Source organism: Oncorhynchus masou, chromosome 21, assembly GCF_036934945.1.
Source record: "Oncorhynchus masou masou isolate Uvic2021 chromosome 21, UVic_Omas_1.1, whole genome shotgun sequence".
Lineage (NCBI taxonomy): Eukaryota > Metazoa > Chordata > Actinopteri > Salmoniformes > Salmonidae > Oncorhynchus > Oncorhynchus masou.
In genome coordinates, this window is record NC_088232.1 from 50,373,745 (window position 1) to 50,398,529 (window position 24,785).

General features: G+C 42.9%; 2 protein-coding genes across 4 annotated transcripts; one reads left to right on the plus strand and one right to left on the minus strand.

Annotated features, from left to right (window-relative positions):
- Positions 1-652: 652 nt before the first annotated feature.
- On the minus strand, positions 653-3,473 carry im:7136021 (uncharacterized). Of its 3 annotated transcripts, none has more exons than XM_064928688.1 (4): positions 2,620-3,473; positions 2,133-2,339; positions 1,682-1,892; positions 653-1,498 (listed from the first exon to the last, which is right to left on the minus strand). In XM_064928688.1, the coding sequence occupies exons 1-4, from the start codon at positions 3,293-3,295 to the stop codon at positions 1,294-1,296; spliced, it is 1,299 nt and encodes a 432-aa protein (XP_064784760.1). In that variant the 5' UTR covers positions 3,296-3,473; the 3' UTR covers positions 653-1,293. The 3 variants fall into 3 exon arrangements, with proteins under 3 accessions (XP_064784760.1, XP_064784761.1, XP_064784759.1); XM_064928689.1 differs by having other exon boundaries at positions 658-1,498; positions 1,682-1,895; positions 3,254-3,472; XM_064928687.1 differs by having other exon boundaries at positions 658-1,498; positions 1,682-1,895; positions 2,620-3,472.
- A 16-nt stretch (positions 3,474-3,489) lies between these two features.
- Positions 3,490-23,827, plus strand: mis18bp1 (MIS18 binding protein 1). The gene is made up of 17 exons (XM_064928685.1): positions 3,490-3,533; positions 3,890-4,743; positions 4,858-4,992; positions 5,116-5,405; positions 7,164-7,237; positions 7,344-7,468; positions 12,642-12,732; positions 15,507-15,616; positions 15,779-15,945; positions 16,582-16,660; positions 16,776-17,802; positions 18,542-18,714; positions 19,177-19,316; positions 21,525-21,670; positions 22,634-22,721; positions 23,228-23,276; positions 23,384-23,827. Exons 2-17 carry the CDS (start codon positions 4,014-4,016, stop codon positions 23,482-23,484), a joined length of 3,525 nt encoding a protein of 1,174 aa, XP_064784757.1. The 5' UTR covers positions 3,490-3,533; positions 3,890-4,013; the 3' UTR covers positions 23,485-23,827.
- Positions 23,828-24,785: the final 958 nt, after the last annotated feature.

Genomic DNA, 24,785 nt, shown 5'->3' on the forward strand with positions numbered 1-24,785 from the left:
TGTGAAGACATTTTGTCTCGGTGACTACCCCACAGTGTGATGGATGGTTTGACCTTGCTGAATGCTAGATATTTCAGAGCTTCAATAAACCGTGAAACTCAGAGGGGATTGTGCCACATTACATTCAACCCCTGTGAAACAAAAACTAACTAACCTTTACAATGAACTTTGAACTTTTTTTAACAAAGACGTGGAGAGAGTAGAAGCCCATCTGAAGAGGGCGTTCATCTTCTGAGTATGCATTTAACAGCACGGTGCTTGTTTCCTTCTATCAAACTGAGTGGAACTACACGTTTCAGACAAGATTGTAGGTGCAATTCAAGGTTATGGGTTGAATACCTACAGGGATCACAGTCACATACTAAAGCTGTATGCACTATTTGTGCTATAAGATGATTCTAAACAGCCCGAGAGCAACATTGCATTCTAAAAGAGTGTCAGTCCTTTATGACCAAATAGTCAGAATGACGAGTGCACGCTACAGGTAAATACATCCCAAACTTCTGATCACAATGGCACATTGTGGGAGGGTGAACTACCCGATAAACTACACATCTGTGGGTAAAAACAAAAGTATCAAATGAGAAGTGTGCATACATTTGTCCTTCATTTCACTTGTCAGGGCACTTCCTAATTTAATTCAACACAGGTGGGATATGTGGAGGGGTATGCAGCTTTTGAAATGCAACTCTCTGGACCATCACAAAGTTGGTCCAAAGCAATGCAATGTGCTCCAACAGGCAACAGGAAGTTATTGACAGACCGACTCTTTGCCATGTGTGTTTACTGCCCTCTTGAGGCAAAATAGTAGAAGACGGGATGAGGTGCACAATCACTGGACACTCAACATATCAATTCAATAGTAGTTGTGTTCAACAAGAGAGCTTTCAGTATTTCAACTGTAACATGTTTCTTTAATCAATCTTATAACTGATAAGCTATTTGTCAATTGTATTTTCTTTCATCAAAAAAGTTGTTTTTGTGCACAATCATTTATTCTGTTTAACCCAATCAAGGGAACACAACAGATTCAAACAAAAGGTATTGTATAAAATGGCTGTTCCTGTGTTTTGCTCTATACAAAGAGTATGTTGACTACTGACCTCAGAAGTATTGACTTACCAAACGTCCTCATAATTTCAGCTGTTTCCTTATTTTGCATCAGCCAAGTTGGCATCGCAAATGTACCTACAATGATGAGCAAGCAGTTTTATATAATTTCACATGTTAAACATGTGTTGTTGAAAACATGGGCTACAGTCTACCAGTGTTCACTTCCTCTTAGTCGTAATGTTAGTAGTGAGTACAGTAGCAGGTTGTGGGATCTCTCGGGCCCAGAGAATGGATGATTTGGGTTCTGTGGTTGGTCAGGACCTGCAGCTTGTGGATCAGCTGCAGAAGGTGAGGACTAGGACTGTGTGCATCAAGGATCTCCAACTGCTCCAAATGCTTCAACTGTTGGAGGCTCAAGAACTCCTTCTCTGGTACATTGTAGTGTCTGAAAGAGTAGAATAGAAAAGTGAGTCAGAATATCTGCTTGGCTTAAATTAATGAGTCAAACCTTTGGAAAATGCGCACATTAGTCACTTAACATGTAGACACTTAATTAGGAGTTCACCAGTAACTTAAGACTACACATGGGTTCGTACCACAACACAGAAGTCAGATGTTAATATCTCACCGCATTTTAAGGGTCATGAGCTGGGGGAATAGTTTGGGGATCTCTCCGATGCTGCTGCTGTTATAGCTGCATGGATCAAAGTGCAGATAGAAGAGGCCTGAAGCCTGTTTCCCTAGAGCCTTCATGTCCTTCTGCTCCACCATCACCCGCTGCAGAGTTAAACTGGTCACTGTGTTGGGAATGGAGTGAGCATAAGCACTGACGGGATGGCCTTCTGGAAAACAAAACATAGGACAGTCAAACATCTCCAAATGAAGCCACAGGACAGTCAGGACTCCATACTGCTGCCCCGTAACCCACCAACTATCAGACTCGTAACCCCACCAACTGTCAGACTCCATAGTGCTGACCGTAACCCTACAAACTGTCAGACTCCATTTTGCTGCCTCGTAACCCCACCAACTGTGCATGACATGGAAAATGCTAGTTTGGCAGCTGGCGAATCACATACTTGCAATGTTGAGAACTGCCAGTTGAGGGAGTTCCCTCAGCCATGTTTTCAGGTGGCACCTGCTGGGATCCACGTCCCTGTCTCTGTAGTCCACAGCTAGACTCTGCAGGGAGGGGAGGCACTTCAGCGCCTCTTCAGGTAAGGTGGGGTCCATGTAGTCAAGAAGCTCCAGACTGGTCAAGCCAGGTTGGCCGACCTGTGGATCATCTAAAGACAGATTTTGTCATTGCTGAATTTAATAACTTAAAATGTATGACGATATAGGCTAGTACAGGCATATAACCATATATCAACATGGACTTCACACACTAGCTAGAACATAGGCCTATGGAGTAGCCTAATCTGCTCGTGAAAACCATGTGGTAGGCTACGCTTAGCTAATCATTCACTGTTTCACCAATGTTTTGTATGAGTAGTAAAAAAGAAACTCTGGTACTGTACAATCAAAAGCTGTTGTCTTGCGTTGTAACTTTGCAAAGGGCCTCACCTGGAAAGCCATTTGTTTTATAAATATTAAAATAATCATCTGGGAGAGAGCCATGTTGTGTTCCCATTTTCAAAGACAGATGCTTCAGATGTGGCAAGCGGTTAAGCATTAGGTGGAATATCTGTCTTGGGATAGGATGATTGCCTTCGTGATAGAGTAGAGACGTCAGGTGGGAGAGCTTTGAGACAGCACTAACAATATCTGATCTTGGAGCACAGTGCATCTCGCACACACTAAAATGAGTCACTTGCTGCAGAGGCACAATTGCATCAGACAGTCCCTGGCCACAGCGACACCTGCGAATAGCCAGCCTCTTCAAATTATGAAATTGCTTGAGAATTTCAAAGGCTTTCACGTCGAAACAATTCTCCACTGCTATTGTGGTGAGCCAAGGGAGGGATAGGGCAAGCTGTTTCCATTCTTTCAAACTTGCCTTCTGTACAACAACTGAGCTGATTTTCCTGCGGCGAAGAATTGTCCAGAACTGCGAGGTGTAGGCACACAGCTTTTTAAGCACCACTGTGTTGCCTTTCCAAAGGGACCAGTGGTCAACCATTTTTTTGAAATATTTGCAGCATGATCTAATGTTTAGTTTGTCTGTTGTTGATAGATATCCAAACACGTGGACCCATACCTCCGATGGTAGTTGTGCAGCTCCCACCGTACGAAATGCCATATTTAAGCAATTGCTGCAATGTTGTTCTTTTATCCTGCAGGCATTCTCAGGAAAAAAATCGTTTAACAGTAAACATCCCACAACATTATGCGACTATATGCGCACATTTTGTTTTTCTTCTAGGCAGGACGTTCCAAGGCCATCTCGGTGAACGGAAGTTGTTTGCGGAAGTGACGCATTTGAGATCGCCGTCCAATCACGCGACATTCGAGGGAAGTTCAAATTATGGATCTTTGCGGTGAGTAACGTTAGTTCGCTATTTTACAGTTTCTAATCAATGCATACATTCACAAATAGTATGTAATATAGAATACATATTGAGTAAATGCCAATCAAATCATTTACTTTTGAAACGGCATATGTCATTTTAGCAGCAAGCTGGCTAAAGTTGTTAGCTGGTTATCCATTCGTAGGCTTTCAGTTTTTAGCTAACGTTAGCTAGCTAGTTAGTAGCTTGCTGAGTCAACTAGCCGCTGGTCACTTTGTTACTACCTCGTAATTCAACGACAGCACGATGTAAGCTATAGCAGCCAGCTAGCCCAGTATAACCAGATTCCAGCAAATAAATAATTATCTTCTGTTTCCCCCCCATAGAAACCAGCAATCAACGGAACATTTTGAAATGATCAGATCGTGGTTGCATATAGCTAGCTAGTTTACTTCAGTGGCTCCAGTTGACATTCCTCTACATATCGTAAAGAATCGATCGTGAAAAAACATGTTTACCCCGTCAAGACACAACAGAGAATCAACTTATTTTCATGAAGAAGACCCAGTTGGTAGAGACCGAATTATTTTCCCTGCATTGAAGGCTTTTAGGACAAGCGAGGTGATATCCAGGGAACTCGAAAGCCCAGCCAAGGTATTTGCGAGGATGAAAGCTAGAGTACAGGCAGAAATAATACCGGTTGAGAACGAGAGGACTAAAACGCCTAACCCCGTGAGAGAAAAGCGAATCCAAGAAGAACATGGTGGAGTAATGAGCTCGCCTAGAAAACGACATCAGCATTTGGTGAACTATGAACAAAAGGTAACCGAGGACCTTGAATTCACTTATGATGCAGAGCCTCTGACCCTTTCACCTTTTCAATCGCCAAGCCAGGATTTGACACATTCACACATTGTGGTCCACCCACAAGACCTTCAACGACAGTCACCGTTGAAAGACATGGGTCGTAGTGCGTTCAAGCCAACCAACATAAATGCACAAAAGCAAGGCCCAGCTCTGGATGCTTTTTCAACAAAGTCCCAAAGGAAAGCTTTGTCATACCCACACAATCTGCTCAGCTCAAATGACACCCAACGACCAACACCCCTCAAAGACTTAAAAAGTGCCTCCCAGACAACCAACATAACTACACCAGTGAAAAGGTTAAAGTCAATGGAAGATTGCAATGGAAAAATTAAATGTGGGGCACACAACATTGTACACGATGAATCAGTTTTCAGTAAGTTGTTTCAATTATCCTCAAGTATTGTGTCAATCAAGGTTGCTCGGTTGTCAGAATACTTTAATTTATGACTTTCAGAAGTAAAATGATTTGTTTTTGTTTTCTGCACAGGGTCCGAAGTTGTTTTGGATGGACTGCCATGCCTGGATTCTAGAGCAAGTACGTTTGCTCATCTGAAAGAGAGAAGACGAAAAAGGGACCAACAAGACGGTTATCAAGAGAGCAGCCGGCAGGATCCCATGAAAGGTGACAGCTAGAAATGCAGAGTAGTGACTGTTCTTCTGATTATAATGACTCAAACGCCATATGTGAACTGTTATCAACCTGTGATGTCGACTCAACAAACCATCAACCGCTTTCTCTTTACAGGATGTGAGCGCAGTGTGTCGACCCGTGTACAACCCACAGTGGGGACCGGAGAGGACACCAGTGTGAACGTGACCAGTAGTGTGCCCACTGGTCTATCAGAGACCAGCATTCCGTCGAGGCCAGATGCCGGCCTTAGTCAGTGTGAGTTTTATCATGACAAGCCTCCCCCCAGGCCCTTCCCAGACCTGGTGCACGACCCCCTCCTGCAGGTCTCACCGAAGATCTCCATCCCAAAGAAGCAGGAGGCTGTATTCCGAGCCAAGCACATAGCAGAGTCCACTGGATCCAATGTAAGTAGATGGTCTTGATGATGCTGCTTCCTTTGGATTTGTAGGCTGATGACTGGTGCTGTTTTCTCTGAGTTCATTGCTTTTAGCCTCGTATTGTTGCTGGGAGGTAATGTTTTCTTGTATGGCACTTAAGTTTTCTATCAGGACTTGCATAACCATAGACGTATACTTATATACAGTGGGGCAAAAAAGTATTTAGTCAGCCACCAATTGTGCAAGTTCTCCCACTTAAAAAGATGAGGCCTGTAATTTTCATCATAGGCACACGAAAACTATGACAGACAAAATGAGGAAAACAAATCCAGAAAATCACATTGTAGGATTTTTAATGAATTTATTTGCAAGTTATGGTGGAAAATAAATATTTGGTCACCTACAAACAAGCAAGATTTCTGGCTCTCACAGGCCTGTACATCTTCTTTAAGAGGCTCCTCTGTCCTCCACTCGTTACCTGTATTAATGGCACCTGTTTGAACTTGTTATCTGTATAAAAGACACCTGTCCACAACCTCAAACAGTCACACTCCAAACTCCACTATGGCCAAGACCAAAGAGCTGTCAAAGGACACCAGAAACAAAATTGTAGACCTGCACCAGGCTGGGAAGACTGAATCTGCAATAGGGAAGCAGCTTGGTTTGAAGAAATCAACTGTGGGAGCAATTATTAGGAAATGGAAGACATACAAGACCACTGATAATCTCCCTCGATCTGGGGCTCCACGCAAGATCTCACCCCGTGGGGTCAAAATGATAACAAGAACGGTGAGCAAAAATCCCAGAACCACACGGGGGGACCTGGTGAATGACCTGCAGAGAGCTGGGACCAAAGTAACAAAGCCTACCATCAGTAACACGCTATGCCGCCAGGGACTCAAATCCAGCAGTACCAGACGTGTCCCCCTGCTTAAGCCAGTACATGTCCAGGCCCGTCTGAAGTTTGCTAGAGAGCATTTGGATGATCCAGAAGAAGATTGGGAGAATGTCATATAGTCAGATGAAACCAAAATATAACTTTTTGGTAAAAACTCAACTCGTCGTGTGTGGAGGACAAAGAATGCTGAGTTGCATCCAAAGAACACCATACCTACTGTGAAGCATGGGGGTGGAAACATCATGCTTTGAGGCTGTTTTTCTGCAAAGGGACCAGGACGACTGATCCGTGTAAAGGAAAGAATGAATGGGGCCATGTATCGTAAGATTTTGAGTGAAAACCTCCTTCCATCAGCAAGGGCATTGAAGATGAAACGTGGCTGGGTCTTTCAGCATGACAATGATCCCAAACACACCGCCCGGGCAACGAAGGAGTGGCTTCGTAAGAAGCATTTCAAGGTCCTGGAGTGGCCTAGCCAGTCTCCAGGGAGTTGAAAGTCCGTGTTGCCCAGGAACAGCCCCTAAACATCACTGCTCTAGAGGAGATCTGCATGGAGGAATGGGCCAAAATACCAGCAACAGTGTGTGAAGACTTACAGAAAACATTTGACCTCTGTCATTGCCAACAAAGGGTATATAACAAAGTATTGAGAAACTTTTGTTATTGACCAAATATTTATTTTCCCCCATAATTTGCAAATAAATTCATAAAAAATCCTACAATGTGTTTTTCTGGATTTTTTTTCTCATTTTGTCTGTCACAGTTGAAGTGTACCTATGATGAAAAGTACAAGCCTCTCATCTTTTTTTAGGAGAACTTGCACGATTGGTGGCTGACTAAATACTTTTTTGCCCCACTGTAACTATTTAATGTCTATTGCTTGATAGGTTACAGGGATTCACCTTAGACACTGGCTCTTGAAGAGTAGGAACAACAGGTTTTATGTGGATGGTGTCCGTGAGTAAGTAGAATTTGTTTCTCAGAATCATATGAAGTTCACTAACACATTATTTTTGTAAAAGCAAACATTGATTTACTTACTTAGTCTGCCTCTGCTTTCCACCAAGGGATAACAAGATGCCCTGGCACAGCAACCTCATCGCAAAGCGAATCTCAACCACACACCTGAAGACTGCTTCTGGCAGCATTTACATCCTGGTGGGAAAGATGGCCCCGGATTTCAGCGGAACTCGTAAGTCAGAAATAATCAGCCATTTTGGAATATTGGGAAAGTGAGACTCCAGAAATATTGGGACAGTGACGCATTTTTTTGTTTTGGTTCTGTACTCCAGCACTTTGGATTTGAAATGAGATAATGACTATGAGGTTAAAGTGCAAGCTCCGCTTTCATTTTGGGGTATTCTTATCCATATTGGATGAACCGTTTAGAAATTATAGCAATTTTTGTACATAGTCTCCCACTTTTAGGAGACCAAAAGTATGTAGTAAGTAGTAAAAAGTTTACTATTTGGTCCCATATTCCTATCAGGCAATTACATCAAGCTTGTGACTACAAACCTGTTGGATGCATTTGCTGTTTGTTTTGGTTGTGTTTCAGATGATTTTGTGCCCAATAGAAATGAATGGTAAATAATATATTGTGTCATTTTGGAGTCACTTTTATTGTATACTGAACAAAAATATAAACAATATGTAAAGTGTTGCTCCCATGTTTCATGAGCTGAAATGAAAGATCCCCAGAAATGTTCCAGCATAGTTGAAAGATGAGGCAGGGATGAGCCGGGGGATATAATGACAATCAAAAATAAACATTGGGAAAAAAAATAAATTCTAACACTAAAAAGGGAGGGTGTTACATTCAATGCCTGTTTGGGGTATTTTGTGTCGATGCCCAGGAGGCGCTCACACACACACGTAAAAATAGTGGCACACACAGTTAGCCTTGCTGTTTTAATTTGATTTATCTTTGATGGCTTTTGCTTTACATTGTTATTTTGTTGTTCTTGACTCTTTTTTCTCTCTCTCTCTCTTTTACTGGTGGTTGGCACATCAGGTGGGTAGTTTGTTTGGGCAGTGATGGTGCTTCGGAGGGGGACAATACAGTGAGCTCAAAGTATTGGGACACTGACACATTTGTTGTTGTTTTGGCTCTGTACTCCAGCTCTTTGGATTTGCAATTATTCAATGACTAAGAAGTTAAAGTGCAGACTGTCAGCTTTCATTTGAGGTAAATTTTCGTCCATCTCGGGTGAACTGTTTTGAAATTACAGCACTTTTTATACATAGATTCGAATTAGGAACTATCTAATCGAATAGAATCCACTGATTCTGAATTGAAGATAAATACTTTTGCTCAGAGTATTAATATATTATCGATTTACTGACCAGTCTCCCCAAATCTCCCATCAATGCGATTTCGAGGGTTCATTTTGATATTAATGTAATGCTTTTTCAGCCATTCCTGAACCTGAGACCAGAGGCAGGCTACCTGAGGACAATACCAGAACAAATGGTCTATTGATTCTGGATCCTCACAACAAAAGCTGTGATGTTTGTATTTGAGCTGAAAAGCATAGTGTGAAATCTTGCGTCGTTTTATATATCAGCAGATACAGTATTCATACCCCCTTGACTTTTACCAAATGTTTTTTTTTAAATATTTAAAAATAATAATCTTTTTAACTAGGCAAGTCAGTTAAAAACAAATTCTTATTTACAATGATGGACGACGCTGGGCCAATTATGCGCCGCCCTTTGGGACTCCCAATCAAGGCTAGATGTGATTCAGCCTGGAATCGAACCATGTACTGTAGTGATGCCCGGAGCACTGAGATGCAGTGCCTTAGATCGCTGTGCCACCTGGGAGCCCGTTGTTGCATTAGTCTAAATTCAAAATGGACTAAATCCCCAAAAAATCTTGCTCATCTACACACAATACCCCATAGTGACAAAGTGAAAACATGTTTTACTTTTGGCAACGATTACAGCTTTTTGGATAAGTCTCTAAGAGCTTTACACATCTGGATTGTACAATATTTTATTTTTCCAAATTCTTCAAGCTCTGGCCAGTTGGTTGTTGACCCTTGCTAGGACAGCCATTTTTAAGTCTTGCCATAGATCAACATTTTAAGAATAAAGTCTGGGTTATATTTCAAGATTAAAGTAGGGTATATGGTTAACTGTATGCCTCCCTGGCACCATTTGAAATGCCTGCAGTTAGATGACCTGGTGAAACTATACTTTAGAATTGGCTTTACTTTCTTGTCTAGCACAAAATAACCATATTATTAGAGGTAGGACTATTAGGACCTGGAAGAGGTTGTGCCACAGATTATTTTCAGGGGGAGGAACCACACGGATGAGGTAGAGACGGGTTGGTTTTGTATGTATGTGGTTGGTGGGGTCGAATAAACTTGTTCAAACAGGTGTCACACACACACTGTATCCCCAAAGCAATACCATTCTAACGGCCATGGTGCGTTGTCAGACTGCAAAGGGACATGGAGTTAAGGGTATCAGTCCCTGTTCGAATTCGCTACAATGTTATCCTCAATCCCCTGCATATGCCAACACTGTGCATAGTGTATTTGAGAGAGTAACTGCTAGGACAACGAAAGGTTAACTTATAAATGTGTGCGTAGTGGCATGGTGTTTTTATATAGGCTCCACCTCCAATGAAGCAGTGTTCTAGGCCTGTGATTTAATATCTTGTTAATGTAGGTCACGGATTGTGTAGAGAAGGATTGGTGCGTTGCCTTCAGGCTCAAGGGCTGCCACAAAACCCCTGTCATGCACTTTCCATACCCACGGGGCAGGGTTTTGGGTAAAGCCCCACCTGAGTTGGGTTATAATCATGAAACGTAAAATGACTAACAGCCAACTGGTCTAGCCACTAGCCTCCTATAAGGTGAACCAGTGGTAGCCTAAATTAGTGGTATAGCAGAGACAAATAGCCTAGAACAGAGATGATGCCCCTGTTTTGGGATATGCATCCTTGAAGACATCACCGATATATGGATAGTGAAAGGAGATATTAGGCTTGGCTACCAACCAGGTTATGTCAGATCAGTGATTTATTTCTTTATAGCCTGTAATTTATCTAATAGGCTTATATTTAGACCAATGACTATTTCAGGAAGAATCCACCCATTAATATATTCAAACAGCACCTCAGATTAGCGGGTTTGCGCATGCAGGAGTGGTCCTTGAGTTGCCTTGTCCCATAGTCACTTGTGTAAAACCCTTGCTTCATTGTTCATTCCTCCTGCAGCGGTTGGATAGGTACTTTCACTTAACCACTGTAACTGTTCGATTAGCCTACAGGTTAAGGTACTCAATCGAGTGGGTCGCTATATGTTTATATTGTGCTGAAATTGTGCTGAAAATAGCGGTGTTGTAGTGAATTTGGAGAGCAGTTTGACATGGGGGACACACAGTTAAAGTCAGAAGTTTACATACACCTTAGCCAAATACATTTAAACTCAGTTTTTCACAATTCCTGACATTTAATCCTAGTAAAAATTCCCTGTCTTAGGTCAGTTAGGAACACCACTTTATTTAAAGAATGTGAAATGTCAGAATAATAGTAGAGAAAATGATTTGTTTCAGGTTTTATTTATTCAATCACATTCCCAGTGGGTCAGAAGTTTACATACACACTCAATTACTAATTGGTAGCATTGCCTTAAACAATTTAAACTTGGGTCCAATATTTTGGGTAGCCTTCCACAATAAGTTGGGTGAATTTTGGCCTCCTGACAGAGCTGGTGTAACTGAGTCAGGTTTGTAGGCCTCCTTGGTCACACACACTTTTTAAGTTCTTCCCACAAATTCTCTATGGGATTGAGGTCAGGGCTTTGTGATGGCCACTCCAATACCTTGACTTTGTTTTCCTTAAGTCATTTTGCCACAAGTTTGGAAATGTGCTTGGGGTCATTGTCCATTTGGAAAAACCATTTGCAACCAAGCTTTAACTTCCTGACTGATGTTGCTTCAATATATCCACATAATTTTCCTGCCTCATGAAGCCATCTATTTTGTGAAGTGCGCCTGTCCCTCCTGCAGCAAAGCACCCCCACAACATGATGCTGCCACCCCCATGCTTCACGTTTGGGATGGTGTTCTTCGGCTTGCAGCCCCCCCCTTTCCTCCAAACATATCGATGGTCATTATGGCCAAACACTTCTATTTTTGTTTCATCAGACCAGAGGACATTTCTCCAAAAAGTACATTATTTGTCCCCATGTGCAGTTGCAAACCGTAGTATGGCCGTTTTGGAGCAGTGGCGTCTTCCTTGCTGAGTGGCCTTTCAGGGTTGTGTCGATATTGGACTCATTTTACTGTGGGTATAGATACTTTTGTACCTGTTTCTTCCAGCATCTTCACAAGGTCCTTTGCTGTTGTTTGATTTGCACTTTTCGAACCAAAGTATGTTCATCTCTAGGAGACAGAACACGTCTCCTTCCTGAGCGTTATGATGGCTGCGTGGTCCAATGGTGTTTATACTTGTGTACTATTGTTTGTACAGATGAACGTGGCACCGTCAGGTGTTTGGAAATTGCTCCCAAGGATGAACCAGACTTGTGGAGGTCTCCAATTTTTTTCCTGGGTTCTTGGCTGATTTCTTTTGATTTTCCCATGATGTCATGCAAAGAGGCACTGAGTTTGAAGCTCGGCCTTGAAATACATCCACAGGTACACCTCCAATTGACTCAAATGATGTCAATTAGCCTATCAGAAGCTTTCAAAGCAATTACATAGTTTTCTGGAATTTTACAAGCTGTGTAAAGGCACAGTCAACTTAGTGTGTGTAGACTTCACACCCACTGGAATTGTGATACAGGTGAAATAATCTGTCTGTAAACAATTGTTTGAAAAATGACTTGTCATGCACAAAGTTGATGTCCGAACCCACTTGCCAAAACTATAGTTTGTTAACAAGAATTGTGTTGAGTGGTCGAATAACGAGTTTTAATGACTCCATCCTAAGTGTATGCAAACTTCCGACATCCCTCCTCCCACTGCCACCTGCCGCCTCCATTTTGGGGGTAGTGCTGTAACCAAGTGGTTGTTATCTTGGATTGAGCAGACCTTCCCAAACATTTCCAATAACTCCATGTAAGACATGACACTACCGTTCCAATTTATAATTTTCATTTAAAAACGAAGTATCCTTCTCAAACTTATTTTCCAGAAATACAGGTCTTTCATCAAACACTACATTTGAGTTGAACCATAATATTAGTTTTTCTCTGGGTGATGACATTTTAATTGTACCCAGCTCTGTATTGCCTGTTTCAGAAAGAGATACTTTAAACAAGGTTTCATTTTCAATGAACCCGAAAATGAGAACAGTCAATCTGCATAAATGCTTTCTTGTTTTTTGTGCCTTTCTCCTTGACCAGAACTCCCAAAATGGCTGTTGAAGAAGTTTCTCTTTGGCTTTCCAACGGATTGGAAGAAATACCTTGAGCTCTTTTTGTCAGAGCCGACCGGGTACGTTGTGTCACTGTGGTCCGAACCGTTTGTATCAAGCGTCTCAGAGGAGGAGTGCCGATCTATGATCTGGTCCCCCTGTGACCAAAATGTAAACCTGATCCTAGAACACTCCTCCTCTGAGACGCTATACAAATGGCTAATGATGGGGGGGATCAGTAAGTTACTTATATTGTTTTCAACTGTATCCACTATTATTTTTGCGCGAGTCCGCTGTACCTGCACCAAAACTGTGAGTAAGACCTTTAAATAGGTCAACATTCACAAAGCCCCAGGACCAGACGAATTACCAGGATGTGTACTCCGAGCATGCGCTGACCATTTTCAAGCTCTGAGCCAGTCTTTATAACCTTGTTGTTTCAAGCAGACAACCATAGTTCTTTTGCCCAGGAACGCCAAGGTAACCTGTCTAAGTCACTATCGCCCCGTGGCACTCACATCTGTAGCCATGAAATGCTTTGAAAGACTTGCCATGGCTCACCTCAACACCATCCCAGAGACCATGGACCCACTCAAATTCACATACTGCACCAAAAGATCCACAGATGACGCAATCTCTATTGCACTCCACACTGCCCTTTCACACCTGGACAAAAGGAACACCTATGTGAGAATGATGTTCATTGACTACAGCTCAGTGTTCAACACCATAGTTCCTTCAAAGCTCATCTCTAAGCTTTGGACCCTGGGACTAAACACCTCCCTCTGCAACTGGATCCTGTACTTTCTGACGAGCCGCCCCCAGGTGGTAAGAGTAGGTAACAACACATCCACCATCCAGGGGTGAGTGCTCAGTCCCCTCCTGTACTCCCTATTCACCCACGACTGCACGGCCACACACGACTCAAACACCATCATGAAGTTTGCAGACATTACGGTGGTAGGCCTGATCACCAACGGCAATGAGACAGCCTATAGGGTGGAGGTCAGAGACGCCAGGACAACAACCCCCCCCCCCCCCCCACACACTCAATATTAGCAAGACAAAGGAAGTGATCATGGACTACAGGAAACGGAGGACCGTTGTGATGTGTTGTTACCAACCCTTACCACGGGAGCTTCAAGTTCCTTGGTGTCCGCATCACTGAGGCCCTATCATAGTCCAAACACACCAACAGTCATGAAGGGGGCATGGCAATGCCTATTTCCCTCTCAGGAGGCTGAAAAGATTTGTCATGAGACCTCAGATTCTCAAAAGGTTCTACAGCTGCACCATCGAACACTGACTGGTTGCATCACAGCCTGGTATGGCAATTGCTCTGCAAAATTGTCAAATTCCAGCCATCCAAGTCATAGACTGTTCTCTCTGCTGCCGCACGGCAAGCAGTGCCAAAGCGTCAAGCCTGGGACCAACAGGCTCCTGAACAGCTTCTACCCCTAAGCCATAAGACTGCTGAACAGTTAATCAAATGACCACCCAGACTATTTACATCGACCCCATTATTTTTTTATTTTTTTTTGCACAGGCTCAATGTACACACTGGATTCTAACCACACACTCACTGATACTCCAACACACACATGGACACACACAAAAAAACACATTCACATTCCTTCACACTCTTCATACTCTGCTGCTACTATGCATAGTCATTTTACCTCAACCTACATGTACATATCACCTCGACTAACCGGTGCCCCCGCGCATGGACTCGGTACTGGTACCCCTTGTATATAGCCTCCACATGGACTCGGTACTGGTACCCCTTGTATATACCCTCCACATTGACTCTGTACCGGTGCCCCCTGTATATAGCCTCCACATTGACTCGGTACTGGTACCCCTTGTATATAGCCTCCACATTGACTCGGTACTGGTACCCCTTGTATATAGCCTCCACATTTACTCGGTACTGGTACCCCTTGTATATAGCCTCCACATTTACTCGGTACTGGTACCCCTTGTATATAGCCTCCACATTTACTCGGTACTGGTACCCCTTGTATATAGCCTCCACATGGACTCGGTACTGGTACCCCTTGTATATAGCCTCCACATTGACTCGGTACTGGTACCCCTTGTATATAGCCTCCACATGGACTCGGTACTGGTACCCCTTGTATATAGCCTCCACATTTACTCGGTACTGGTACCCCTTGTATATAGCCTCCACATTTACTCGGTACTGGTACCCCTTGTATATAGCCTCCACATTGACTCGGTACTGGTACCCCTTGTATATAGCCTCCACATTTACTCGGTACTGGTACCCCTTGTATATAGCCTCCACATGGACTCGGTACTGGTACCCCTTGTATATAGCCTCCACATTTACTCGGTACTGGTACCCCTTGTATATAGCCTCCACATTGACTCGGTACTGGTACCCCTTGTATATAGCCTCCACATTGACTCGGTACTGGTACCCCTTGTATATAGCCTCCACATTGACTCGGTACTGGTACCCCTTGTATATAGTCTCCACATTGACTCTGTACTGGTACCCCTTGTATATAGCCTTGTTATTGTTATTTTATTGTGTTACTATTTTTCCTTTTAGTTTATTTAATTTAACACATCTTTCATACTTAAAAAAAAACCTCTACATTGTTTAAGTGCTTGTAAGGAAGCATTTCACGGGATGGTCTACACCTATTGTATTCCGCGCATGTGACAAATATATTTTATTTAATTTGAAAGCTCCTTATTTTTCTTTCATAGCTTGTTCTCCATTTTATTTGAAAAGAAAATCTTCTCCCTTTGGGCTACTCAGGTTTAACACTGTAGTCATATCGGTTAACATCCAGTCTTTATGTTGGGATTTCAAATGCAGTTCAGAAGGTAAAAAGGGGAGCAAGGGCCTGATAACACCCCGGAACCAAAACCACCTCTCCACCAAGACGCAGGACAACACATCCCAAAAGCCAAATGCCACTACGAGATGTGAGTCCAAAAGTTGGCATCACAAATGCTCACTGTATTTATACTGGCAGTTTACATGTCTGTTGTTTTCATCAAGATTCGATTCATTGCTATTTCTCTGTAGAGACTTTCTTCCTGTTTGTTTAATCTTCCTGTTTATGTTTAATCTTCCTTGTCCTGCAGCTGCTCGTTGCTGTGCCACCAGTGCGGTGAACAGTGCTAATATTTCCCGGAGTGGCCGCCTTATCAAACCTCCTCTGGAGTACTGGAAAGGGGCCAGAGTCCTCTTGGATTCCGACATGAACGTCACCATTCATGGGGGTTATGACGATTCGTCAATGCTTTACTCTGTAAGCTATTCCATGGACCTCTGCTTCAATTAGTCTTCTGTTGTAGAGCACTGTATCTCCCCAGCCATTCTACCTATTCTATATATTGTTCTAACACATCTGAGTCCACCTATCACCAAGCCCCTTCATTAGTTGAATCAGGTGCTCTAGTTGTGGAATTACATTCAACACGTGGAACGGCTGGGTGTAATCAGAGGTATGGGACACACTGCATCCCATTGCTGTTTGCCTCTGAATCTAAGCAGGGTTTGTCCTGGTCGGTTCCTGGATGAGGGCCAGTAGGAGGCACTCTTTCCTCTGGTCTAAAAACAAATATCCCAATGTCCCAGGGCAGTGATTGGGGACATTGCCCTGTGTAGGGTCCCGTCTTTCGGATGGGACGTTAAACTGGTGTCCTGGCACTTATCGTAAGAGTAGGGGTGTTAACCCCGGTGTTCTGGCTAAATTCCCAATCTGGCTCTCATACCATCACGGTTACGTAATCATCCCCAGCTTCCAATTGGCTCATTCATCTCCCCTCTCCCCTGTAACTATTCCCCATGTCGTTGCTTTACATGAGAATGTGTTCTCAGTCAACCTACCTTTTAAAATGAAGGTAAAATAATTAATTGCTATGCTATTTCCCTACTTTCTCAGGAAGTCAGCACACCTGTAGCCAGAGTACTGTTAGACGGACCACCAAAACCGGCCAAGGTTTTCTTACCTCCAGTGGAAGGTATGTTTAAAAATATATATATACATAAGCTTTGGAATGCATTTATCCTCATATTCCAGCTGCAACAAAGATGGGGACTACATTGTATTTGACAGTGTTATGTTGTGTTCTACAGAGCGGCTGCGAGGTGACACTAGTGAAGAGGAGACTATGCCTCTGAGAAAGGTGAAGGCTTATCACCGGCCTTCGAGGTCAAAGCCAGAGGATAAGTCACCTCACAGGGCCCCTGAGTCTCGGTGGTGTAAGGCTGAAGACAACGTCCTTTCCAGGGTCCCCAAAAGGCCCAAGAACGCCAGCCGAGAGCCTCACAGGTCCATGTCTTTGGAGAACCCCTCTCACAGCAACCGAGGTCGACCCAATGAAGCAAGTCCAAATTCTCAGTGGTCTAAGCCTGAGAACCCCTCCACCAAGGGTCCGGGCAGGCCCAAGAGGGTCAGCCCAGCATCTCAGGGGTCCAAGTCTGAAGAGATCCTCTCTCCCAAGCTCCAGGGTCGGCCCAGGAAGACCGGCCAAAGATCTTGGAGTGCAACGGCGCCTGCCGCATATGCAGACCGTGCCCCACAATCCCCTCCACGTCGCTATCTCCGGGGTGCTAACAAACAGCACAGCGATGACTCGGACAAAGCCAATACATCCTCAGAGCTGTTACCAGTGAAACAAGTTAATCATTCAGAAAAAGTAGACCCCCCGAGAGTGCTTGATTTGCCAAAGAAAAGGGTCCGCCGTCAGATGCTCCCAGCGAAACTCCTGGATGACATTGTGAAAGATACGGGGAAACCTGCGCCCACAATGACCTACCCACGGATGTTGACGCGGAATAGGAACGTTCAGTACGTTAGTCACAGTACTGACAGAAAGTCCCAGTCTGATGACGACTTCACACAGAAGAAAAAGCCCAAGGCAGTCAAAACGGGACCCATAAAGTCACGGGGTACGATAACACGTGGAAGGGTTCTGGAAGGTTCTCAGACATCATCGGGTGGTTCGTCGACTTCCCAGGACGACTGTAAGAAGAAATTGAGTAAAAGGGGCAGTCCACTGACACAGAGAGGAAAAGGCAGCAAGTTCCTCAGGGTTCAGCAGAGAGAAAAGGAAGAAAATGGAGATCAGTGGACAGAGGCAGAACTGTTGAGACTACATGAGTAAGTTTGCTACAGTTGTCTTCATAGTGGTTTATACAAACAAATGGCAGTGAGCAGCCAAATTACTATAATATAGTAGATGAGAAAGTATGTCATCACTCTGTTTACTCAACTCTGGTTAAACAATAGTCTCCTTATATAATGTGCAATGTTGAAGAAAAGTTTCAAATTAGCTAGCATGCTTAAAATGTGTGCAACGTAGGGCCTCCCGGGTGGCGCAGTGGTTAAGGGTGCTGTACTGCAGCTGTGCCACCAGAGACTCTGATTTCGCGCCCAGGCTCTGTCGCGACCGGGAGGTCCGTGTGGCGACGCACAATTGGTCTAACGTCGTCCGGGTTAGGGAGGGCTTGGCCGGTAGGGATATCGTTGTCTCATCGCACACCAGCGACTCCTGTGACGGGCCGGGCGCAGTGCGCGCTAACCAAGGTTGCCAGGTGCACGGTGTTTCCTCCGACACATTGGTGCGACTGGCTTCCGGGTTGGATGGCGCTGTGTTAAGAAGCAGTGCGGCTTGGTTGGGTTGTGTATCGGAGGACGCATGACTTTCAACCTTCGTCTCTCCCGAGCCCGTACGATGAGACAAGATGGTAGCTACTAAACAATTGGATACCATGAAATTGAAGAGAAAAAGGGGGAAATTTAAATAAAGAAATGTATATAAAAAAAAGTGTGCAATGTGCCTTGTTTATACAGAAACAGGAGTGTATGTCAACTTCCTGTGTGTGCGTTTGGCTTTCAGGGCTGTGACGTCACTTCCTAAACACACTTCTGACTTCTGGGTGAACGTTGCCATGGAGGTGGGCAGCCATTCAGCTGAGGACTGCCAGAAGCAGTACAATGCCCAGGCCCCCACTTTCTTGGCACCTTCCAAGGCCACCAAGAAAAGAGACGTTCTGCAGAAGAAGGAACCATGTAAGTTACCTTGTCTAGCATTTTATCCTTAATATATCCATCAAGGCATCTTGATGTATTCGTGTAGGTTTCCCATCCAAGCTCTAACCAAGAAAGTCCCTGCTTAACTTCTGTGATTTACACATTTACGTTTAAATGTTAAATCACAATCTATACAATCTGTCCATTTAATAAGATTTACAGAGAATCTATGTATTTGTATTTATTACGCATCCCCACTCTTCCTGGGGTCCAGCATAATTAAGGCAGTTATACCATTTTAAAACATTAGAATACATTCACAACAGATTTTACAACAACATTAAGTGTGTGTGTTTTCAGGCCCCTATTCTACTACCACATATCTACAACACAAAATCTGTGTATAGTGCTTATGTTATTTTGTGTTTGTATGCATGTGCCTATGTTTGTTGCTTCACGGTCCCCGCTGTGACAATGTCATGTATTATATTTGAACTGTAGTGGTGGAACCACCCCGGATAACTGCAAGGAAGGGCACGCTGAAGCGGAAGCAGCAGGTGCGAAACCTCCTGGACCACATGCCCAAAGACGACCACGATGACATCTTCAACAGCTCGCCCATGCAGAACAAGCGGGTGAAGGTGTGTTTCCGCCTGGGGTGCACCATTTCAACCACTCAGCAATGTTTAGTTTTTTTAAAAGTTATTTTGGAAAATATTGCTTATATGCACATAATGTGGTGCTGGAGGTCAAAGAATACATTCAGCAAAATTCAAAGAAGTCTCTGCACACATTGTAGAATAATAGTGAAGACATCAAAACTATGAAATAACACATGGAATCATGTAGTAACCAAAAAAAGTATTAAACAAATAAAACATATATTTGAGATTCAAATAGCCTTTGCCTTGATGACCGCTTTGCACACTCTTGACATTCTCTCAACCAGCTTCACCTGGAATGCTTTTCCAACAGTCTTGAAGGAGTTCCCACATATGCTGAGCTGGCTGCTTTTCCTTCACTCTGCAGTCCGACTCATCCCAAACCATCTCAGTCGGGGGATTGTGGCTTGGTCATCTATGCAGCACTCCATCATTCTCATTTTTGGTAAAATATCCCTTGCACCGCCTGGAGGTGTGTTGGGTCATTGTCCTGTTGATAAACTAATTATAGTCCCACTAAGCCCAAACCAGATGAGATGGCGTATCGCTGTGGTTGCCATGCTGGTTCAGTCTGCGTTGCATTCTAAATAAATCCATGTCACCCGCAAAGCACTCCCACACCATAACACCACCACCTCCATGCTATACGGTGGGAAATACACATGCGGAGATCATCCGTACCGCGTGTCACAAAGACACGGTGGTTGGAACCAAAAATCTCCAATTTGGACTCATCAGACCAAAGGACAAATTTCCACTGGTCTAATGTACATTGCTCGTGTTTCTTGGCACAAACAAGTCTCTTCTTATTGGTGTCCTTTAGTAGTGGTTTCTTGGCAGCAATTCAACCATGAAGGCCTGATTCACGCAGTCTCCTCTGAGCATGAGATGTGTCCGTTACTTGAACTCTGATGCATTTACATTGCCTTGCGAAAGTATTCGGCCCCCTTGAACTTTGCGACCTTTTGCCACATTTCAGGCTTCAAACATAAAGATATAAAACTGTGTTTTTTTTGTGAAGAATCAACAAGTGGGACACAATCATGAAGTGGAACAACATTTATTGGATATTTCAAACTTTTTTAACAAATCAAAAACTGAAAAATTGGGCGTGCAAAATTATTCAGCCCCTTTACTTTCAGTGCAGCAAACTCTCTCCAGAAGTTCAGTGAGGATCTCTGAATGATCCAATGTTGACCTAATTGACTAATGATGATAAATACAATCCACCTGTGTGTAATCAAGTCTCCGTATAAATGCACCTGCACTGTGATAGTCTCAGAGGTCCGTTAAAAGTGCAGAGAGCATCATGAAGAACAAGGAACACACCAGGCAGGTCCGAGATACTGTTGTGAAGAAGTTTAAAGCCGGATTTGGATACAAAAAGATTTCCCAAGCTTTAAACATCCCAAGGAGCACTGTGCAAGCGATAATATTGAAATGGAAGGAGTATCAGACCACTGAAAATCTACCAAGACCTGGTCGTCCCTCTAAACTTTCAGCTCATACAAGGAGAAGACTGATCAGAGATGCAGCCAAGAGGCCCATGATCACTCTGGATGAACTGCAGAGATCGACAGCTGAGGTGGGAGACTCATGAAGCTGGTTGAGAGAATGTCAAGTGTGCAAAGCTGTCAAGGCAAAGGGTGGCTATTTCATTCTCAACTATAATATATATTTTTGATTTGTTCAACACTTTTTTTGGGGTTACTACATGAAGCAGCCAACAAGTGTTCTGCATATGTGGGAACTCCTTCAAGACTGTTGGAAAAGCATTCCACGTGAAGCTAGTTGAGAGAATGCTAAGAGTCTGCAAAGCTGTCATCAAGGCAAAGGGTGGCTACTTTGAAGAATCTCAAATATATTTTGATTTGTTTAACACATTTTTGGGGTTACTACATGATTCCCTATGTGTTATTTCATAGTTTTGATGTCTTCACTATTATTCTACAATGTAGAAAATAGTTAAAATAAAGAAACCCTTGAACAAGTAGGTGTTATAAAACCTTTTACTGGTAGTGTAGAGAGATTGTCATGTTGCTTTCATGTGCAAAATGTATATTTAACAGCAGCTGATAGATTGCTTGTGTACCAAATTGATATTTCAAGACAGCCGACAGCTTAAAAGAAGTCTTGTAGCAGTCAGAAATGGAGTGCCAGAACTGAATGTGCCCTCTTGTGAATTAGTTGCCCACAGTGTCTCCCAATGGGAAAGAAGATGTGTTCATGGACTCCGAGCATCACCCACAAACCCCCAGCTCATCAAGATTCCCATCAGTAAAAACTCCTCAGTGTCTACACATCACCCCCGGCATGATGGGCTCTGTGAACAGGTAAACGCTCAGTTGGTATAGCATGGTGACCCTGGCCTGATGGGCTCGGGGAACATAGTGGGGACACGGTGGTACTCATCTGGTAGAGCATGGCCCTAAGATGCGTACTTAGTTTTTCCAAACTCAAATTCACTTGCGCATAAACACGGAGTGTACAAAACATTAGAAACACCTCCTCTTTCCATGAGACTGACTCGCTGAAAACAATGATTCATTATTGATGTCACTTGTTAAATCCACTTCAATCAGTGTAGATGAAGGTGAGGAGACGGGTTAAAGAAGGTTTAAGCCTTGAGACAACTGAGACGTGTGCCATTCAGAGTGAATGGGGGGGAAAAGAAGAAAAAAGTGCTTTTGAACAATGTATCGTAGTAGGTGCCAGGTGCACCAGTTTGTGTCAAGAACGGCAACGCCGCTGGGTTTTTCACGCTCAACAGTTTCCCCATGTGTATCAAGAATGGTCCACCACCCCAAGGACATCTAGCCAACTTTGGCTGTGGGAAGCATTGGAGTCAACATGGGCCAGGATCCTTGTAGAGTCCATGTCCTGATGAATTTGGGCGGGAACTCAATATTAGGAAGGTTTTGATCACTCAGTGCTGATCAAATACACTGCTGGATCGCCGATTTAAGCTGTTTACATGTCCTAATAGTTTGATAGATTGATCAGAAAAACAGATGTTTTAATCTGCCATGCTCACTTCGATATTGACTTTTCGCCAATTTTAAGATAAGTAGAATAAGGTGTTTACATTTTCCCATACAAGGTCTTCTACCATAATCAGTTAATGTTGAATTATTAGTGTGCATGTAAACGTACTCATTGACATGTTTTTGTTTTTAAATCAGTCACTCATAGTAGCCTGTTATTACAAGAGAGGTGATACTACCAGTAAATCAATTAATGACTGTTGGTTTTCTCACCATTTGTAAAATCAGAAACTTTTCATCAAATTGTTTCAGAGACAACGATGACAGGTATATCTACCAACTTCAAAAAAGAATGAAAAAAGGCCAAGCGAAGCTGCACAAATTGGGGGCTGCTTCAAAGGTAGGCTGTTTGAAAGGAATATTTCTGAGGAGCTTATTGACCAAAGAAGGGCCATATACACATATATATATATATATATATACATACACATACACATACACATACACATACACATACATACATACACACTGTATTTCTGGGGCCATTGTGAAAAGGAACTCGTCTCGAGGATGAAGGAAACAACTGTCTAGTGTAGTGCTCTGGGGAAAATGTGAGTCGGGAGAGGAGACCTTTTTAAAGTCATTCGGTCATAAGAATATGCCAATAGAGTTCTTATTGTTAAACAGGATGTATATACCACAGGAGGTTGGTGGCACCTTAATTGGGAAGGACGGGCTCGTGGTGATGGCTGGAGCGGAATGATTTGAATGATATCAAACACATGGTTTCAATTCGCTCCATTCTAGCTGTTATTATGAGCCGTCCTCCCCTGCGCAGTCTCCACTTATATATAATATACAGACAGACAGAATTTTATTAAATGTTTTTCTGCATTTTCCATCTAGTACATGCCAACTCCATCAGCCAAACGTGTTTTGAAGAGATGCAATACCGGTAAGTGTTCTTTTGAATGAAGATTTTGTCTTGATGTATTTTTATACTTGCATAACTTGAGAATTTGGACACTTTAGTCACTCAATAATGTTTTACTTGTGTTTCAGCGGAGAATGATTCTTTTGTGGTGTGGGAAATGTTCCCTGACGAGGACCATTCAGGAGAAAGTGGGGAAGAAGAGGATTATTATTTTATGGATGATGACTGAGCTGCAGATTCACCATGGGTCTCTTCACTAGACTCCAAGCAGGCCGAAAAGGGGAGGGACCTACCTGACTTTATCTAATAAGAAATGCTAGTTGTCCTTGCAAAACGTTTAGCTATCGTTTGTACTAATGAATACATCCTGTTTGGATTATTACGTTTTAAAACAGGAAATGAAATGCTGTAACATTGTCAAAAGTTATACATACACTGTATAGTTGTCAATTACGTTCTGTGATTCAATCCCCACTGCTGTTTTAAAATGTGTTTAAAATGTTTTGTTTATATATTGTGCCACTAAATGCAGAGGCTTTTTACAATAAATGTTAACTCTAGTTTTTGCGCGACTCCAATAAATTTGGACTTCTTTTTACTTGTTAGCAAAACTATTTGAGGTATTTGTTTGGTGTTAAGAATTGTTTTGGGTTGCGGGCAGAACATTTTTGCCCTTGCTACAGTCTGCTATATCGGTCTGCTAGTACAGGACTAGCAAAGGACCAGTGCACTACTTTTATGATTCTTTAAAAAAATATATATATTATTATTAGATTTTTTCAGGGGGTGTTGCAGTACCCCAACTTCCCACAGCTATATGGCCCCTGTGTCCTGATATGCAGCTCAGACTGATCAAGACATTTTGTGAGCAAACAATCCAATTGTTGCAGAACCAATGAGAAAAATAAGGGTTTTTTCTACACACAATATATATTGTCAACTATATCACCGTTTACATATTACTGAACAACATATAAGGTTGGTATATTACAAATTATAGAGTATTTCCATCATGAAACAGATCATCATATAATCTATTTTCAGGACACCAGAAGACAGGGCTCATGTAGGCACGATTGGCCCCACAGAGGTTGGCGCGAACATTTGCTTTGAGGCAGCAGAATGTGGACAAACTGGAAGACCTGTTGCTACTGGTGTTGGAGCCAGAGTCTGCACAATATGGTAGAAATCATTGTCATGCTTAAAATGGCAAACATTAAGCCATTTCTGGCTTCACTTTAACAATCTAGTCGATTCTGAGATTAAACTTTAGCTACTTTTATCCCCTTGTATATCTTTGTTGTATTACCATGTACTGTCATAGGCCTTTATAGTACTGTCAATTCTGTCTAAGGCAAGCACCTGACTTTGCAACTTTGAGAAAGAAAGGCATTTGTGCCTGGCCGACAGTTACCACAGTCACTATCATAAACCCTGCCTATTTCAACAATTTATCTAATTAAAATGTGATTTTAAACGTAACGTTAACCACACTTAACATTAAATTAAAATCAAAAAGCACATTTTTGT

Excerpts from the sequence above, each read along its gene's own strand:
- im:7136021 (XM_064928687.1), bottom strand. The coding sequence starts at position 3,295 with ATGGCATTTCGTACGGTGGGAGCTGCACAACTACCATCGGAGGTATGG. Across the intron at positions 1,896-2,132 it reads GGCAGTTCTCAACATTGCAA|AAGGCCATCCCGTCAGTGCT; the intron begins GTATGTGATTCG and ends TTTGTTTTCCAG. Across the intron at positions 1,499-1,681 it reads CTCATGACCCTTAAAATGCG|ACACTACAATGTACCAGAGA; the intron begins GTGAGATATTAA and ends CTACTCTTTCAG.
- mis18bp1 (XM_064928685.1), top strand. The coding sequence starts at position 4,014 with ATGTTTACCCCGTCAAGACACAACAGAGAATCAACTTATTTTCATGAA. Across the intron at positions 18,715-19,176 it reads TCTGCAGAAGAAGGAACCAT|TGGTGGAACCACCCCGGATA; the intron begins GTAAGTTACCTT and ends TTTGAACTGTAG. Across the intron at positions 21,671-22,633 it reads ATGATGGGCTCTGTGAACAG|AGACAACGATGACAGGTATA; the intron begins GTAAACGCTCAG and ends AAATTGTTTCAG.